The 19858-nt window shown below is 38.6% G+C and overlaps 1 protein-coding gene and 1 pseudogene across 1 annotated transcript; both read left to right on the top strand.

The window, feature by feature from the left end:
- The first annotated feature begins 716 nt into the window (after nucleotides 1–716).
- On the top strand, nucleotides 717–9762 carry f10 (coagulation factor X). The gene is made up of 9 exons (XM_019365364.2): nucleotides 717–906; nucleotides 3490–3650; nucleotides 3860–3884; nucleotides 4063–4176; nucleotides 6153–6284; nucleotides 6436–6719; nucleotides 6989–7106; nucleotides 7621–7808; nucleotides 8735–9762. Exons 1-9 carry the CDS (start codon nucleotides 846–848, stop codon nucleotides 9155–9157), a joined length of 1506 nt encoding a protein of 501 aa, XP_019220909.1. The 5' UTR covers nucleotides 717–845; the 3' UTR covers nucleotides 9158–9762.
- Nucleotides 9763–10833: 1071 nt separating this feature from the next.
- Nucleotides 10834–18358, top strand: LOC106096472 (coagulation factor X-like; annotated as a pseudogene).
- Nucleotides 18359–19858: the final 1500 nt, after the last annotated feature.

The following is a 19858-nucleotide window of genomic DNA, read 5'->3' on the forward strand; positions in this document are numbered from 1 at the left end:
CAACTTTTGATAACCATTTGGCTCTCATGATTCTCATGATTGACTTGACTGGTACTTTTTTTCTGCTCAATTTGAGTACTCAAAGCACTTTGTTACTACTAGTGTCATTCACACAGTTGCTTTTTTCTACACCTAAGGACTGAAATTCAGGCATTCATACTCTGATGGATGAATCAATCTGAGGCCAATTGGGGTTAAGTATCTTGCCCAAGGATACGATGACATACAGTTTGGAGATTAAGCCACAAACCAAAGTACTAAATTATAAAGTACTCATATGTGAAACTTTGGTGCTCCTTATATGTTTATTTATTAGAGGCACAGCAACTCCACTTACTACAGACTATGCAACCGACAATGACTCCTTCCTGCCTTTGCTTCCAGTAGTTGGCCAATTAGAAGAAACCGCACATGTAGTGAGGATAATGATAGCTTTGCATTATCCATTATGTATTATCTAGTCCCATAAAAAAATACAAAACTGGGCATAAGCATAACAGGCACTCTTTAAAATCTGATTGGCTGTTTCATAATAAATTTCATCCTGGAAGTCATACTAAACATTCTTTGGCGTGGTTGCCAGAGGGGCAACCTCCATGATTGGAGGATTTTACTTTCAGCAGTGCTATCTGGGACTTGCAGTTCTCCCTTGAAGTTTTGATGACTCAGTTAAAACCCAACTAGCCCAGTCAGTCGGTTTAAACACTCTGTCCCCCTCCCTCTCCATAGAGGTCATTACCCTCTCCACCTCTCCTCCTCTCGGCTATCTTATCTCTGCATTCAGACTCCATTACTCCACTCAACACAGAGGGTTTTCCAGGCTGATCTCATAAACATCTAAGACCATGTTCTGGTGTATACGTCTATCCCTGGGACTCCTGTTCTTCCATCTGGCTGCTGCTCATGGTATGTTTATCAAACTGTATGTTTAGCTTTTAACAATGACACATCATAGAAGTGGGAAAGAATATGTTGTTTAAGCTGAGGGAGAAAGAAATACCACTATGTTGAAGGCATGGGTGTTTTTAGAGGGGGTGTTGTGGCTGAGGGTGATTGACAGATGGCAGGTGACACTTGACCCCACCCCGTGTGTTTGGTGTGTATTGTGTGATGTCAGCATGACAGCAGCATGCATGCCACACGGGAAATGCTCTACTAAATTATCATAATTTTCTTTATCATTGAAAATGGACTTTTGAGCAATAATTGTATAAATAACAATATAAAAACTTCAGATTTATTTGTGAAAATACTAAATAAAGCAAAAACAAAAAAGGAAGGGTAAGAAGATGCCTATACAAAAACTGCACGTAGCTACTATGACATCACTTATTGGTTTCTGGACATTTTGCTGTAACACGAGCATTTTAACTGCTGTTATGCTAGTTGTTATGCTAGTTTGTTGTTATGCTAGTATGGTTAATTGCCATATTTGTACTATTTTTACTCCTACTTTACACCACATTTAAGATGTGTGTCTATCTGGTCTTTAGGGTTTTGAAGACATGCCGTATATAAAGATAAATATAGCTTCTATCACATAAATGGATTGTAAAGTTCAGTTTTAAAGTTTTGACTTTTTTGTATTATGGTCTAAGGAGCTTGGAAAGGAAAGCGTCTGGACTTCTTTAAGTTGCTTGAAGACGTTTCACCTCTCATCCGAGACGCTTCTTCAGTTCTAGGGTCACATGGTGGAGAGTCCCAGATTTAAGCTCTGTCAGAGTGTCCCCCAAGAGGGACAATGGACCCCCTAATGATCCTCTACCTAATCACATGAGCCAAGGTGTGAAAACGGGTGTAGGTCACAATCAGCCAAGGTTTCAGGTGAGCTAATTGGGAAACCTAGCCCCATCCTATCATGTGATTTCCTGAGGTCAGATGGCCCAGGATGTGAGTGGGCGTTAAGGCGTCTGGGAAGGGATCTCAAAACTGGATTATAGATGGCAGACAGTTGGTGTCATAAGCCACCACCTCTGTTCAAAGATGGTCTTTCACAGTGGTCATGGATGGCTTCGTTCACTTGGCGGTACATCTGCATCTAAAAGACAAAGGTCACTTATTTGAGGACGGCAATGTTCACATTTTGGACAGAGAAGACAGATGGTTTGAAAGATGGGATCTGCTAGGAGCTGCTGCCAGTCCCTTTCGAGGCCTCCCCCAAACTGCAGCTCAATTCATGTCCAGGCAGTTCACCTTTATCTACTAAAACGCTGTCAAACCTAAAATGAGGACATGAGCCCAGCTGGTGAATGTGTGTTAGTCAACAGAAGGTACAAAGCAGTTCCCTGCATAACCATTGCAGCAGCTTAGTCCGAAATGCTTGCTTAAAGTCGTTCCCGTCGCATGTAGGACTCTGCCAGGCAAACCCTTTGTCAATGATTGTATTCATAGTTTTAATGGAAAGAATTTGTGGGTGTAGTCAGGTGGCGGGAAACTTCCATTTTGGTGGTCTCAGAATCTCATCTCTGCTTTTTGCAGCCTATGTGGTTCTGTTGGCTTCATCAGGTGGTTTTCAGTTGATTGTGAAGCAGCAGGTATGAGAATCAGCACTTCCACGTCTGAAGCCATAGTCCTCTGCAATGAAAGGTTGGAGTGTCACATGTGAGGGGAGGAGACATTGACCCTGCACCACACTGGTCCATCAGTGAGAGAGAGAGCTGAGCATAAAACAACATTTGCAATTTACCAGCAACCTACTTCCCAACCTCATCTATGGCCACTAGCACTGAGTAATGGCCAACAGATCACAGTTGCAGAAATTAGTTTTCTTCAAAGAGTGGCTGTGCTCAGCCTTAGCGATAGGGTAAGAAATTCAGTCTTTTGGCAGGACTCAAAGTACAGATGGTAATCCTCCATATCAGAAGGAGCCAGCTGAGGGTGAGGTGTTCTGGGTGTGTTCTACTGGGAAACAATACATGAATGCCTATGAATGCCTTTGTGCTCCAGAGTTTCCATTTTTAGCTATTTAGATAGATAGCTATATAGCTTCAGCTATAGATATTCCGTAGAAAATAGACAAATGGAAATGGTATAAGAACCATTAAGACACAGCAAGTCATATTATCTGTTAGGTAATTGCATTAAGAATATTCCAGCAGGGGCAGGCTTCCCATAGGCATGAATGTGAGTGTGCATGGTTGTCTGTCTCTCTGTGTTAGCCCTGCAACAGACTGTCAGTGTCTTTTTATGTTAAAATGGCTATGTTAAACTTAAGGACGTGTACAGCTGTTATGAAGGGCAAAATTAGCTATAGAAAACAGTTATTTGTATCAGACTGTAAATATGTTATTTTAACTGAAAAGATGGACATTTTAACATGGGTGTCTATGGGGACTCATCCACTTTGGGAGCCAGCCTCAAGTGGACATTAGACAAAGTGTTTCTGGCACTTCAGTGTTGCTTCATTCTTTTTCAAAATGGACTAAAACAATATCATTAAATTAAATACTGATGTTTAATTTAACGTTTTACTTTTTTTTTTCTCACCAGTCTTCTTAGACAGCCAAGTGGCCAATCAAGTGCTGAATCGAAGGAGAAGAGCTAACAGCATTTTTGAGGAGTTGAAACAAGGCAACATGGAAAGAGAATGTGTGGAGGAGCGCTGTAACTGGGAAGAGGCGCGAGAGATATTTGAAGACAAAGAAAAAACTGTATTAACCTAACATACCTCACACCAAAACACTGATTTAAATTAGCACTCAAACATTACAAAATTTTAGGAAATATTAGAAAAGATTACTGTAAATATTAGGAATCATATGTCTAAATTATGGTATTTTCCTTTTAACCATTATTTAGTGACGGAAAATCTGGCTTTTAGATGTTTTGAGCAATTTAATTTTCTTTTGTGTTTTTTCAGGATGAATTTTGGGCCAAGTATATTGGTAAGTTTTTTTTATTAAAAACTCTTAGAAACACTGAAACTTTTCAAATAATACCCTGAAAGGACATTAGGATATATGTACAATTACCAACTGAAAGAGGACAGCTGCTAAAATGTAACCTTGTAGTTTGACCACTACAGTCAAACACTTGATTCAATCTGCTGTGCATGTCCCACAGATGGAGATGCGTGTATATCATCACCCTGTGTTAATGGCGGCCAATGCAAAGATGGAATTGGCAGCTACGCTTGCTACTGCCAAGAAGGGTACAGGGGCTTCAACTGTGAAATTGGTGAAGAACTTCAAATCCCACTTACTGACTTTCAGAAAAACATATTAACTTATTCTGGTCAATAATACAATCTTGTAGGTATACTGTAAGGTTAGTAATGATTAAGATTTGGTTAAGATTCGCTAACGTTTGAAAGCTCCCATCCATTTTCAGTATCTTCAGAATCAGAATCAGAATCGTGTTTATTGGCCATGTATATGTGCAGACACATATGTACATAAGTACAGAATGTACATAAGGTGCAGTTGCAGTCTGGCAGTGGGAGCAGTGTGACAGGTTAACTGTTTAGGAGGGAGATGGCGAGGGGAAAGAAACTGTTCCTATGTCGGGTGGTCCTGGTCTGCAGGCTTCTGTACCGTCTGCCAGAGTGCAGCAGGTCAAAAAGTCTGTGTCCAGGGTGTGAGGGGTCTGTGATGATTTTCCCTGCCCGTTTCCTGGTTCTTGAGAGGTAGTACAGGTCCTGGATGGAGGGCAGGGGGGCGCCGATGATCCTTTCTGCTGCCCGTACAGTCCGCTGCAGTAGCTTATCTGAAAAAGACTATTGCCACAAAAAAGGAAAACTGCTCATTTCAGAAGCAGTTTTCTAACCTTTCTGGAGGTTATATTACCTAAGAATAGATAGCAGTGGGGACAAAAACATGGCTGGCTGAGCCTCCTCTGGCTAATTTTCCTGGGATAGCTTGACCTTTCTTGAGGTAGGATGGTAAACAATAGTAAATCTAAATCTGTCGAAAAAAAGGAACCAAAGACCCTGGTACAACTTGAGCTGTTTCATGGACCGGGGGCACGCAGGGTTCCTATAGTCTGTCCAAACTGCAAAAGGACATTCAGCACCCTCTACCAGCGTCTCTACTCTACCACTGTGGTTCATGATTCCCAACATAATAATTGCATTCTGCGGATGAAAGGCAGCAAGAGAAAAATGAAAAATGATGCATATTATTCTCAGATTTGAGACAGCGGTGCACCTATCACAGCTAGTGGGGAATTTCTCTTTAAAGGTAGCAAACTTGTGTTGCTGCAGAGTCCCAGGTGGAGATGAGTGAAGTGGGGTTGCAAATGTGCTATAATCTCTGAATAACCTATAATAAAAGTTAGCAAATAATCTGATAATCCTAATAGATGCTCTTGTACCTGTCAGAAAAAGATAAGTTAAGTTTATATTTATACCCCTCTGTTATCAGATGGATTTGTGCCCTTTGCACAGGTTCAGTTTAGAAATGACGGTCCACACAGAGTACAGATACAAATGACCATCCGGACCAGACTTAGACCTGGCTCAGAGGCTGGCTCGACATCTTCTTCCAGCTCAAAGAAGAGCTTGACTGTATATTGTAGGTATTGAGACACCTATTCGTCTCAAAACTCAAAAACAAAACAAAAGCAAACTAACTAAAACACAAAATGACTGGGCACTGCAAATATCCTAAATGTCACAAATCTCTAATTTCAAAACTTGCTATCGATATTGCTGTCAAACATTTGCCACAATAACTCCCATTATTTTCTGGCTGATGGAAGGAGGTGCTGAAAAAAGGAGGAGCACCCACTCTGGCTAAGGGATAAGTTACTGCCCTAAGTGGAGGATTTCAAGTATCTTGGGGTCTTGTTCACAAGTGAGGGGAGTGAGAAACTGACACAGATTTGGGCAGCGTCAACAGTGATGTGGATGTCATACTGCTCTATTTTGGTGAAGATCATAAAAGTCAAGCTCTCGATTTCAAGGTCAATCTAGGATCACAGACTTTGGGTAGATTTGAATGTGAGTATTCAAGAATGAACATTCTGTATGAAGGGATAGATATGAATATAATCAGGATACTGGCAGTTTGGCAATTGTTCAGATGTTAAGCATAATCTCAACCTTTCCTTTGTTAACCATGCACATCTGTGACGATGTAAAAATTCTTTCAGAAACCCACTTTGTTTTTTTAACAGTGCTGCCATCTATCTTAACAGTGTCTGTGTCTTTGCAGTTATTCCTCAGCTCTGTGAGGACAGAAATGGCGGTTGTGAACATTTCTGCAATGTGATGCAGGGAAGAATTCATTGCTCCTGTGCTGATGGATACTTCCTGGCATCAGATGACAAATCTTGCCACTCCAACGGTGAGAGAGGCTTAAGAATGTGAATAGTCTTTTACTCAGATGGCAGAACAGTAAAAGACCACCTAGATCACAGATCAGACTTTGGAAACCATAATGTTGAAATCTTCTGGTCCCAAAACTCAACCTCTCATTATCATACAAACTCTTTCAGAAACGTACAAATGTGGTGCCATCATCAGCAAAGCCGTTCGGACTGTTTTCTGGTATGAGAGGAAAAACACAACAGACGGGAACATAACTAAGTTTAACGGCAACATCAACTTAACAACACAGCCTCATGTCCAGGATGCTGGTCCAGTGTCCTCAGTGACTGAGAACAAAAGCCAAAATGTAGCAGATTATCCAAATTTGGAAAAGATGATTCAGTCTGAAATGGCGTCAATGACTCGTATTGTCAACGGGGAGGACTGTCCACCAGGACAATGCCCATGGCAGGTAGAGACACTTTCACAAAACGTTTTGGGATTATAATTTAAGAACTTACCCACCAGATACAGTTTCTGTTTCAGTAAAAAGTAACCCTAACCCATACTATCACATTCAATGCGATCACATGATTCCCTCAGGGTAAACATCTAGAAGGCATTATCAATACTCAGTTGACACCTAAGAGTTCATAGCATTAAACTTCATTTTCACGTCTTAGACCTCTGCACAGGTTTCATATCGTCATTTCAAATGCTTTTTCATTTTTGTCCTCATAGGCTCTCCTTGTGAATGAAGATAATATTGGGTTTTGTGGAGGAACAATACTCAATCAATACATCATCCTGACTGCTGCCCACTGCATGAACCAGTCGCGTTACTTCAACGTGAGGCTCGGTAGGTTTGATGAACCAATTGTAAACCTGCGTATATAATTCTAATTCATTACATTAAGGTAATAATGTCTTTATGCCTATTAAGAATTAATAAATCTCATTTATGATTTTCACCTTAACTTTATGGTCCATATGACATATTTTTCAATTGTATATTTAATATGATAAATTTTATAACAGATTTTAATGTGGGTATTTTTTTCAAAGTATGAGATATGGTACAGATATACCCTTTTGTCAACTTCTGTAAAAAAGAAATAATGATCATTTAAAAAAATTTTAATATACAACATTACCAATGCTGAGGTTATTATGTGCATTTTTTAAGTTGGTAGAAATAGTGCAGTTTGGAACTTTTTTGTTGGTTATGCACAGGTTTTAGGCCATATCCCTTATCGGGATATGATTAATAGTGTTCTGTTTTCAAAGCGCTTTGTATGCTATAAAAAAATTCAATTACTATAATTTTTCATTAAAACATCAGCTAAACATCTTTGCTTTTTCTCTGCACTCAGGTGAATTTGACAGGTTGGTAAATGAGGGTACTGAAGCTGACCATATTGTGGACGCGATCCTCACCCACAGAGGGTACAAGGCAGACACCTACCACAATGACATTGCACTCATCAAATTAACCACACCCATCAAGTTCAGCAGGTTCATTGTGCCAGCCTGCATTCCTGAGGCAGAATTTGCTGAAAAGGTGAATTTTTAAAATCATACCATACTATACAATAACATATCACTTTTACTTATACATAACAGGCCTGACCAAAGTGTTGTAACACCAAACATAAAAGAGAGCAAAGAGACATAGACAACAAGGTGGGACAGATGGATGCAGCAGCTGATATAGATAAAATGGGGGTGCAATCATTAAGAGACTTGGATTTGTAAATGAACTGGAAGTCAGTGAACTGAAGTTAAAATTGGACTGACATACTGTTGCTTGCAGCAGATAAAAAGCGAGCTGCAGCATTTTGCATCAGCTGTAGGTGAGCAACGAGTCCTGGGTGATTAAGACAAGATGTTATAAAAGCAAAGTTACGTTTGGACAAAGGAGGCTTAATTTTTAACCACAGCTAGAACTGGAAAAACAGGATTTTACCACTCTGTTCACATGAGAATTGAGCTTTAGAGAAGGATCAGTTTTCACACCTAGATTAATAATAGATTTCTCATATGAGGCCAAAGAGGAACTGTTGATGCAGATACTGCTGCTGGTGCCACATGAGTTTTGTTTTGTTTCTCACTAAAATTCTGAGAATCCCCTGATGTCAATAATGCAAAATGTAATGGAAAATCTAATTTTGAGGTGACGGTGCAATTAGTAAAAGCAAAAGGTCTGTTTTATCTTGCTTAATAAACTTTTTCCTATTACTTCAGACTATTGATAAACAACTAGATTTTATACTTGAACAGAGAAGCTTATAAAAAGGTTTGGTTGAGCAAAACATTTGTGTATGCAGCCTTAATTTTTAGTTCATATTTAAAAAAAGAAAGAAAAAAGAAAGAAAAAAACATAAAGAAAAGAAAAAACAACCAAAAAGGAATTTACCAAATTTTGTTTGATTATGTGACGTTTATATGACAATTATACACAGGAGCATGAATTACCTCTATTGTCAGGTCCTGATGCAGGAGCCGGATGGCATGGTCAGTGGTTTTGGACGTCTTGGCGAGGGTCGGGAGCCATCCAGCATCTTGCAGCGCCTATCTGTACCTTATGTGGACCGTCGAACCTGCATCGAATCCACTCCTTTACGTATCTCGCAGCGGATGTTTTGTGCTGGTTATGACACAATAGCCAAGGATGCCTGCCAAGGTGACAGTGGCGGGCCTCATGTCACACGTTACCGTGACACCTACTTTGTCACTGGCGTCGTGAGCTGGGGTGAAGGCTGTGCACGCAAGGGCAAGTATGGTGTTTACACCCAGGTGTCCAAGTACATTCAATGGATCCGTGATGGTATGAAGGTGCTGATCCAAAAAAACAAGACCGGCTGCAGGATGAAGAGGCACCATGGCCAAATAACAAGGCTTTATCTGTAAAACATCTGTCAACATCCACTGAGCAGAGATCAGCCAGACTTTGCATCATTCTTGTAATCGCTAATGAACAGTCAGAGAAACCTATTTATCCTAGTGCTGCAAAGAGCTGCAAATCCTACCTGTGACGAACAGAATTAGAGTCAGTAATTATTTGGGGGTTCCTCAGGGTACTACTCTTGGTCCTTTATATTTTTAATTTTATTTTATGTAACATTAATTTTGTATTAATGTTTATTTTTCCAGGGCAATCATCTGACATCATATTTCTGAACAATTCAAGTCCATCATTTCCTCTGGGCTCTGATTTTGGTCTTAATCTCCACTTTAGATATTTCGTGTTCTGGTTTGTTCACTGATTCTTCTGTAAGTCTTGTTTGATGGAAACTGTAAGTTTCCATCAAAGATGTATACTATCTCAAACAGGATACATCCTCTGAAATTTGATTTAATACATTTTTTTAGTATAATTACATTTTTTTTTTAAACAGAATGCATTTCATAATCTCTGTAATTCAATGTTTTGTTCCATGTATGCTTCATGAGTCACTGATAGAAACAAGCTTTTAAACTGAACATGAAGCAAATAAAAGCAAACTATAAAAACACGTTGAAGCCTGATGTTATTTAATGATAAGTATAGCTTGTATTTATAATAGTAATTCAAAAGGTGAAAGAATCTCCAGTGACAGTTTGGAAAAAAGTTGTTTTACAAAATTGTGTTTTTGCTCAAGAAAATGTAAAATTTGTGGCACAATGGTTTTAAAGAACCATCTTATTACTTGATCTGGATAAACTCAATGTTATGTAAAAATGTCAGTGATGAAATCTATCCTTGTTTACCTCAAGCAAACAAACATGGAGACTGTTGATTTTTCAGAGGTCGGACCTTCTGCTTGTTTTGCTTGTTTTTAAAGGAAAGGCCAGAGTCCACTTCAAGAACACAGCGTTTACGGGAAACTGCGTGGTCTTTTAACTCTTTATAGAATCATGTGAATAAAATGTCAAAAAACAAATACTTTTGTAAGGACTGGATGTTTATATGTACACAAAAATGCACACCAGTAAAATAACCTGGGACCAGACTGACATCTTTATTTCAGGCCAGATATAAATGAACTCTATTTAACAGACTGTTAAAAACATGATACAATTTCTGAGGTTTATACTGGTTGTGAGTCACTAGTGTGTATATATGTGTGTGCATGTGTGTGTGTGTGTGTGTGTGTGTGTGTGTGTGTGTGTGTGTGTGTCAGCAGTGCAGTCAGTGTCATGGCGGTCAGCATCATGTCTGCATCTCTTCTCCTGTTCTGCCTTCTTCAATGTTTCCTTCAGGTCTTCAGTCAAGGAAAAGGTAAAAGAGTGACCTTTGACCTTTTGCAGTGTTATTGTTGTTCCTTAGTTGACTGACAAAAATATTCAAGTGGTATAAAAACCTGCTGTTACTACAGTTACTGTTACTACAGTAGTGATAATTAGAAAAGTTGCTGTGTGTCCAATGTTATAGGGTTATACAAACAGACAATATTTAGTCCTTATTGTGTCAAAATAGCATCATTATCACTATAGTAACTTAGTGGTTAAAAAAACGATGGGGATGGCTAAGTAAAATATTACACACAAAAATTGTAACCTCCAATGCAGCCTTAAACATAGTGATTAAATAGTTGTTAAATTATACAAAAAGTATAAATTAATCCATTAATATCATGACTTCTAATCTTCTTAATTCAAATCACATTTAAACAGTGACTTCATGAATTTGTACACTACTTTGCAAAAAAGACTTCCGCTCATTTCTTTACACTTTGTAAGCAAACACACGTTTTATGAATTGTAAAATTCTTCAGCACAGTGCTTTCTTATAATTTCTTTAAAGTTTGCCACATCTTATTTGGGCCTTCACTGTTCAGTCTTCATTTTTTAAGAATACATTTGAAGAGCTAATAGCTCTTTGGGAATCACCTCATTGGTGCTATAATACTATTTTATGTCTGTCAAACTGCGTTATCTTTGGCATTTTCTATAGATCATGTCATGGCACTAAACAGTGCAACTGGTGATAAACTGTCTCAAGAACAAAAGCCAAACTTGGACCAAAGCGAATGGTTTGCTTTAAGTCTTTTATTAGAGTTTGTATGATACCATGGGGAGGCTAGGAGGATGACTGGGGACCGCACAGGTCAAGGTGAGTTGCAGATTGTTATCTTGCAGTGGAGGACAGAGCCATTGGTGGGTAAGCAGAGGCGTGGCTTAAGATGTTTGAAAAAGTACTGTAGACAAAAATGAATATATAACAGCTATAATCAAAGCTGTCAAAGCACCAGTAGAAATTAAATGACTGATTATTAAATTTTTTATCCTCTGTTAACTTTTTAACACTTCAGTTAGTTTTAGTTATTCATTATGTGTTAACCTAACATGGCAGAGCCTCCAGTTTTTCAGTTGCTCAGTTCTTCCAGTTATGACTAAATGTGCCACAGGAAACAACCTGTAAGTTCACACTTTTGTGTTTTCAGTGTTTCGTTCAGCTCCCGAGGCCAATACTGTGTTCCTGCGGCCCAAACGGGCCAATACGTTTATGGAAGAGTTCAGACAGGGGAACCTGGAGCGGGAGTGCTACGAGGAACAGTGCAACATTGAAGAGGCTCGCGAGTACTTTGAAGACACCCAGAAGACAGTTGGTTAAATTTAAAAAGGAGCTACTCAGCTCATTTCTACACCTGCATTTTCATTCTTAGATTCCACTACAGTGCGTGATACACAGTTAAAAAGTCAGTTGCAGACTCAAGTCTGAGCTTTTATGTTTGTTATTAGATTTGAATTTTTTTTACATTTAAATGTTAGAAAAAAACAGAAAAAATGATAAAGAGTCCTGTTTAATGACTCCTGAATTCTAACTGTTGTTGTTTTTTTGTGTGTAGAAAACCTTCTGGGCTGTTTACTCTGGTGAGTTTTATTTCACATTAGCTACTATATGCTCAACTACATCTGCTTAATTCATGAAAAGAAAAATTAGAAGCCAAATGAAAAGAAATGAAGAAAAACAAACCCAAAACTAAACTAAACTAAACTAAACTAAAACGATAGACTTTCCAAGTGGAGAACTCCAGGGTTTTGTTTGTTCCAAGTAATTTAATTACTAAATTATAAAATGTGGATTTTAAGCAACAAATATACGCATGTAACAGGCATCATTTATACAATTTATACTTGTGTAGATAGTGTCAACCAGACAATCTGGGCCTAGAGCCTTGCTCTGGTATAGTTTCTCCAACTGTCTTCAAAACTGGACAGAAATCACAGTAATGTATTTCAAATAGGTGAAAATTGTACATGAAAAGATAGATATGTATCCAAGATTAATCCTTGCTGGGATACTGGCGATGTGGTGCTTGTTCAGATGCTAAGCATAACTACAGTCTCTCTGAATTGTTAACACTTTAACTGCCACACACAAGGAGGAGTGCAGAATCCTAACAGTGTCTGTGTATTTGCAGTTCTTCCTCAGCTCTGTAAGAACAAAAATGGCGGCTGTGAACATTTCTGCAATGTGATCCAGGGAAGTGTTCAGTGCTCCTGTGCTGATGGATACTTCCTGGCATCTGATAAAAAATCCTGCCATTTCAATGGTGAGAGTCTTAAGAATCTACCTGGTCTTTTACTCTGATAGCAGAGCAGTGAAATACATCACAGATCAGACATTAGAAACTATAAAAAGTGAAACTAAACTTTCTGGTGACAAAATCCAACGTCTAATTTATATAAAACTCTTGCAGAGACCATAAGATGTGGTTTCATCATCCCCAAAGGGCTGCAGACTGTTTTGAGGGACCATCAGACAAAAACAACGGAGGGGAATATAACTGCACTTAACAGCAGTGTCTCCACAGAGCCGATCCAGGATGCTGATTTAATGTCCGATTTAGTGTCTGAAAACAGAACCCAAATTCCAGCAGAGACTTGGACAACTTTGGAAAGTCTGATTGACTCTGAAATAGAAGATGAGTCACATCGCCAGTCAGGGTATTGTCCACCAGGAGAATGTCCATGGCAGGTAGAGACACACATGAACATACCCACAACATGAAGTCGTTTTATTTGCATTAAAAATATTGATCAGATACAGACTATCACTCTCAAGTGAGTTTTTTGTTTTTTAACAGAGTTCATAGAATTGCTTGTCAACCTCATACATCTTCCAACTCTGGACAGGTTTAACAGTTTCAGTTTTATATGGTTTGTTTTCCTATCTTAGGCCCTCCTTTTCAATGAAAATGAAATAGTTTCTTGTGGAGGAACAATACTCAATGAAAACATCATCCTGACAGCTGCCAGCTGTGTAAACCAGTCAGATGACTTCAACGTCAGGCTCGGTAGGTCTGATGAGCCAATTACAAACCTTCACGTGCAATTCTAGGTCATCACATTCAGATTCAAAAATACCTGCTTAAGTTTTATTTTAATAATGACTGTCTGCCTAATAATAATTCATAAATCTTTTATATTTTCTATAATTTCTTTGGCACAGGTCCAATTCAATTCAATTTTATTTATATAGCACCAAATCACAACAACAGTCACTTCAAGGCGCTTTATATTGTAAGGTAGACGCTACAAAAATACATACATAGAAAAACCCAACAATCATATGACCCCCTATGAGCAAGCACTTTGGCGACAGTGAGAAGGAAAAACTCCCTTTTAACAGGAAGAAACCTCTGGCAGAACCAGGCTGGACACAATGGACTGGCGTGTCTATTACATGCTTTATGATATCGGTTTTTCTGTCTGCAGAATTTTCCTTGTCTGAAGTATGGGTGCATTGCAGCAGCCTATCGCACTCAACGCTATGTCCCCCTTCTGGCAAAATCATGCAATTACAGCTCCGTAACCCCAACTAAAAATCAGTGCCAGACTGCAATAAAACAAGTCCTTTTACATCAGTAAATTCTGAAAACAAATTACAGTTGTGACTAACAATTTGTAGGTGTGATATATGTATTCATTTTTGTTTTGACTGTTGTAATTAAAGTGTTTTGTTTGTTTCTCTGCATACAGGTGAGTTTGACAGGTCAGTGGATGAAGGTACTGAAGTTGACCACAAAGTGGAAGCAGTCCTCGCCCACAGAAACTACAATGCATGAACCTACGATAATGACATTGCACTCATCAAACTGGCTACACCTATCAAGTTCACAAGGTTCATCCTGCCAGTCTGCATTCCTGAGCAAGACTTTGCCAAAAAGGTGAAACTTTAAGCTAGTGTCATCATTTTACTCCACATTTAATAGAATAGAATAGATATTTATTGTCACTGTTACAAGAACAATGAAACACAGTTTGTCTTCTCTCTGTTGGCAGCAGTGTTGGTCAAGTTACTTGAAAAAAGTAATCAGTTACTAATTACTGATTACTTCCCCCAAAAAGTAATCCCGTTACTTTACTGATTACTTATTTTCAAAAGTAATTAATTACTTAGTTACTTAGTTACTTTTTAAAAACACAATTTACAACCTGAATAGGTGATAAAGCGATAGATCTTTCAGCCCAATTCTACTTTTTCTGCATAATCCATCATACAAAATGTAATCAAATGGAAAAGTCTCTTTTTAAAACTTGTTTTATTAGTTTTAATCTTTTAACTTAAATTATATGCAACATTCTCTGACTGGAAGAAATTTGTTTAACATTTAAACCTATTTTCTGTACATTCCAGCACATAAAATAAAATATTTTTTTTGTGTTTACACTCACTCTTTCAAATAGAAGTAAAACACAGCAGAAAATAAATAAAGTCAAAGACTAGTTGCTCTATTTTCACCTGTAAAGCAGGACTGGGGTAGGCGGAGGTGTGCCCTGGTGCAGGTGTGCCGCAGCGGTCAGTTGAAGACTCCGCGAGTTTCTCTGTGAATTTCCCATTACAGTCGTAGCGCATTCGGTGCTTGCTTGGAAGTTTAGGGGGTTTTTTCGCTGTAAAAAGAAGTTTTCTTCTCACGCACAACGGACGCTAATGTTTTTGTCACTTTTTATGGAATCAAACTCAAAATAAGGTCAGTACTTCCACGCTTTAAACGCTGCATGCTCATACTCTCTCCCGCACTCGATATATTATCCATTGTTGATCTGCAGACAGCTGTTGTCACGAACGTCGCACTCGCTTACGTCACTGTCATGAGACATTCTCGCAAAAAACTCACGGTTTTAGTAACGCAGTAACGCAGCGTTCCTACGGGAAAGTAACGGTAATCTAATTACCGTTTTTGCAATGGTAATCCCTTACATTACTCGTAACTTGAAAAAAGTAATCGGATTACAGTAACGCGTTACAAGTAACGCGTTACTGCCCATCTCTGGTTGGCAGCATGTAGATTTACATTGAGATTGTTTTAGGATATGAGAAGAAGATAAAAATAGACATAAGTTTAAGGGTATTAAGGGTTTAAGGGTTTAAGGGTACCTACTCAGGGAATGTGTGTTGCGTACACACAGTAACACTGTGTCCAGTGTGCGAGGAGTCCTTGATGATGATACTGGATTTCCGCTGAAGTCTGCCTGTATAATTTTCTCTGAGGGAGGTTAGTGAAGTGCCAATTGCCTGCTCTGCAGCCCTCACCACCCGCTGCAGTTTCCTCTTGTCCCCCACAGTACAGCAGTTGAACCAGCGTGTACAGCAGTAGGTCAGAAGGCTCTAGATGGTGGAGTGGTAGTAGTTTACTAGCAGTCTCTGGGGTAATTGGGTAAAGTTTTCTACCCTTTCTACCTCCTCCCCATCAATGTAGAGGGTGGAGTGCTCAGATTGCTTCTAATGTTAATTTATCAAAGTTTATCAGAGGAACAACATGGTCTGAGGCAATAGATGACAAGACAAGACTTAATGGCTGAAACTTTGTCAGTAAAAAATGCCCCAAAATCATCACACATACTTAGTGCAGGTACTGCTCCAACATTATTACATTGATTGATAACAGGATTAACCTTTCATGCATGAATTATGACAACTGCAATCTGGATTTTTTTTCTTAAGCATTCATCTTTAGGTATGAAAAGATGAATAAAAACACTTAAGAAAAAAAATCCTGATCGAAGTTGTCATAATTCATGCATGATAGAGTTAAATAACAATAATTTCAATGAAACACGTCATACATCTATACATACATTTATAGTAAAATTAAACGACCAGTGGGTGGCAGAGTATGGAGTGACACATCACTGTCCAATGTAGTGTTTTAAGTGCAAGTATACCATCAACACTGACACAAATACACGAAAACAGCCTTTGAATAGCTGTCCACTGTAGTGACCACTATGCGTGAAAGGGTTAAAAACGTTTCTTTTTTTTTTTATTCTGAGGATTGTGGGTATTTGTGGACACTAGATCTGAGATAACTTGAGTCTTTGCAATTGAAAACAATTCTGCAAAGAAGAGTGACAAAATATTCCTCCACAGTGATATGAAAAACTCATTGTCATTTTTCACAAATGTTTGATCACAGTTCTTGCTGCCAAAGATGGAACAACCAGTTACTCATTTTGGAGTCAGATTGGTTTGGACAGCTTTTTTCTACGCTCTTAAATGAAATCATCATTTAAAAACTGTATCTGACTAATATTAAAATTTGCTTGATGAGCTAAAACATGTGAATGTGACAAATGTGCAAGAAGGTTTAAAAAAAAAAGTCAGTAAGTAAAATTTGGTTTATATATCACCTTCACAAGAAGTGCTACACAAGATCCAACAATAAATTTAAAAAAATCAGGGACGGGCAAACAGTTGTATATAAACATGTCATTTATTGTATGTTGCACCTTTGAAACACCACAGTCATTCTAAGTGCTTCACAACACAGAACTAAAAATACAGATTTAAGTTCAGATATATAAATTAGAGAGTAAAGAGTGAAAACTCAATTTAAAAAATAAAAATATTCAAGTATGATTGCAATATAAAGGAATGGTTTAATTAATTAGCTAAAGACTGCAGTGAATAATCCCACTTTTAACATCTTTAAATGCTATAGTGCAAATCTGATATCTGTAAGTAGTTGGTTTCAGCAGTGGGAAGCCTAGTGCCTAAATCTGATTTCTTTTTGGCCAATGGTCAAATATTTTGAGGGTTGACTTTCCCACAAGCTAGAGCAGTCACTCTATTTTATCTACCTTAAAAGAAGGCCTTTGTGTTTTCCACAAATTAAGCTTAAACATTTAATTATCTGGGTGTCTACTCCAGTTGAAGACCTGTAGTTACTACATAACTGTAGTTATGCCATGTTTACACGAAAAAATAAAATAAATGCAGGATCAGAAACAGACAACTGCCACTCTGGATAAATTTTTTACCTTTAATTTCAGGTCCTGATGCGGGAGCCAGTAGCTGTGGTCAGTGGTTTTGGACGTCTTGGGGAGGCTCAGATTCCATCCATGTTCATGAAGCGCCTCGTTGTAACCTACGTGGACCGTCAAACCTGCATCAATTCCACTTGGTTGCCAGTCACTCATGGCATGTTCTGTGCTGGCTACAAATATAGGGATGCTTGCCAAGGTGATGGTGGTGGGCCACACATCACAAGTTATAATGGCACCCACTTCATCACTGGCATTGTGAGTTGGGGCGAAGGCTGCGGACGCAAGGGCAAGTATAGCTTCTACACCCAGGTGTCCAGGTACATTCAATGGATCCATGAGGGGATCAAGAAGCTGGTGCACAGTGGCACAAATGGCGGCAGTCAGCATCCTGCAATAAAAAGGCTTTACCTGTAAAACATTTGTAAACATCCACCAACACTCACAGTTTATGCCTCTCATGTGCCTTCTGAAAAGTCAGAGAAACAACGTTTATCCTTATAAGCAAAGAGCTACAAGTCCCACATGTGACAGAGAGAATTAGAGTCAATAATTGTTTATGAGGTTCCTCAGGGTACTACTCCTGGCCCTTTTATATTTTTAATTTGGTTTATGTAACATCAATTTTGTTTCAAATTCATGATTTGAGATGAATTTCGGTCCAACCTTCCCTCACTTTTGGCTCTGTATGGTCTTGATCTCTGTTTGATGTTCCAGTTTTTTCACAGATTCCTGTTTAACTCTTTCTGTTCAGACTGATTCCATTAAAGGGACAAACTGTCACTAACATGGCATATCCACTGAAACTTGATTTAATAATTTTGTTGGTCAGTATGATTAAAGTGAGAATGGAAAGCATGTCTGTGTCCATGTATTCTTTACAAGTTGCTGACAGAAATTAGCTTTTGAGCTGAATTTTAAAAAACTTTCAGCAGTATAACAATAATATAGCAATAGTTTGAAGCGTGATGTCCTTTTAAAATCACACTTTTTGTTTCCTTTTGTTTTTCTGAATAAAGCAAACTGTTGGGTCTGTGTTCCCACAAGCCCCGCTAGTTTAGAGACTTATTCATCAAGAAGAAAACAAGACAGTCAGCGATCGATCAATTTACTTGCAAGGGAGGCCTCGTCGGTGTCTACCACAAAATGACCCCAAATCCGGCCTCCGCTTGCTGCCTTTTATTGGGAAAACAGTTCACACAATACAAAGTACCTCCCCTCATAAACCCCCCTTGGTTACAAAGACAAGGCACTGTATGTATGTATGTGTGTGTGTGTGTGTGTGTGTGTGTGTGTGTGTGTGTATGCAGGTATGTGTGTGTGTGTGTGTGTGTGTGTGTGTGTGTGTGTGTGTGTGTGTGTGTGTGTGTGTGACCTCCTGCTGACCAAAAGGGTCATAAAAGCAGGAAGCAACATCACAAGAAACAGATCTTCCAGATAGAATGTATCTGCATACAAGTCATTATGCAAATATGCTGTTTATAAGATTGGGGAAACCTGCAGTCAGCTGAGACTGAAGAAGTCACTTGGATAAGTGACGAAACGTTTCTCCCACTGAAAACACTACGTCCAGATGAACAGAATCAACTTTTGGAGAACTAGCTGATCAGTTCAGGCCCCATCTTATCGTAATTACCTCATAGCACCCTATCACTCCATTAAAGCACCTTGATGGCAGACTGCGTGCTTACTTGTGGTCCCTAGGATATTTAAAAATATAATAGGAGGCAGAGTCTTCAGTCTTTAGGCCCCTCTTCGGTGGAACAAGCTTCCAGTTTGGATTCAGGAGACAGACACTATCTCTATTTTAAAGATTAGGCTTAAAACTTTCCTTTTTGACAAAGGTTATGGTTAGGGTTGGATCAGGTGACCCTGAATCAGCTGGGGCCTTCCTATGATGCCCTATTTTTTCTTCACTCATCATTTTCACTCATTTTGCACATTATACACTTTGTATTTAATCATTAGTTATTATTAAACTCTGGCTTTCTTCCTTATTGTTTCTTTTTGTCCTGTCTCCCTCCCCTCATGCTCAACTGGTTAAGCAGATGTTTTTTTAGTTAAAAGGGAGATTTTCCTTTCCACTGTTGCCAAGTGTTTGCTTAAAGGAGGTTGTTGAAATGTTGGGTTTTCTCTGTGTGATTGTAGAGTCTGGTCTTTACCTTACTAGCACCTTGAGATAACTGTTGTGATTTTGCACTATAAAGATAAACAGAATTGAACTGAATATGATACATGTTTTTACATTTCAAGTAATCACTACTCTAACAGAACAAGCATTACTAGATGGTAAGTAACAAGATCAAATTGCTTAAACTTAACTGTTATGTACTAAATAGAAATTTAGAGTAAAGATTT

Source organism: Oreochromis niloticus, linkage group LG23 (genome assembly GCF_001858045.2).
Source record: "Oreochromis niloticus isolate F11D_XX linkage group LG23, O_niloticus_UMD_NMBU, whole genome shotgun sequence".
In the NCBI taxonomy this organism is placed as follows: Eukaryota; Metazoa; Chordata; class Actinopteri; order Cichliformes; family Cichlidae; genus Oreochromis; species Oreochromis niloticus.

Bases quoted from the DNA above. Each gene is read 5' to 3' on its own strand.
- f10 (XM_019365364.2), top strand. From the start codon at position 846: ATGTTCTGGTGTATACGTCTATCCCTGGGACTCCTGTTCTTCCATCTG. The intron at 907-3,489 runs GTATGTTTATCA...TTTTCTCACCAG, and splicing joins CCATCTGGCTGCTGCTCATG to TCTTCTTAGACAGCCAAGTG. The intron at 7,809-8,734 runs GTGAATTTTTAA...CTCTATTGTCAG, and splicing joins AGGCAGAATTTGCTGAAAAG to GTCCTGATGCAGGAGCCGGA.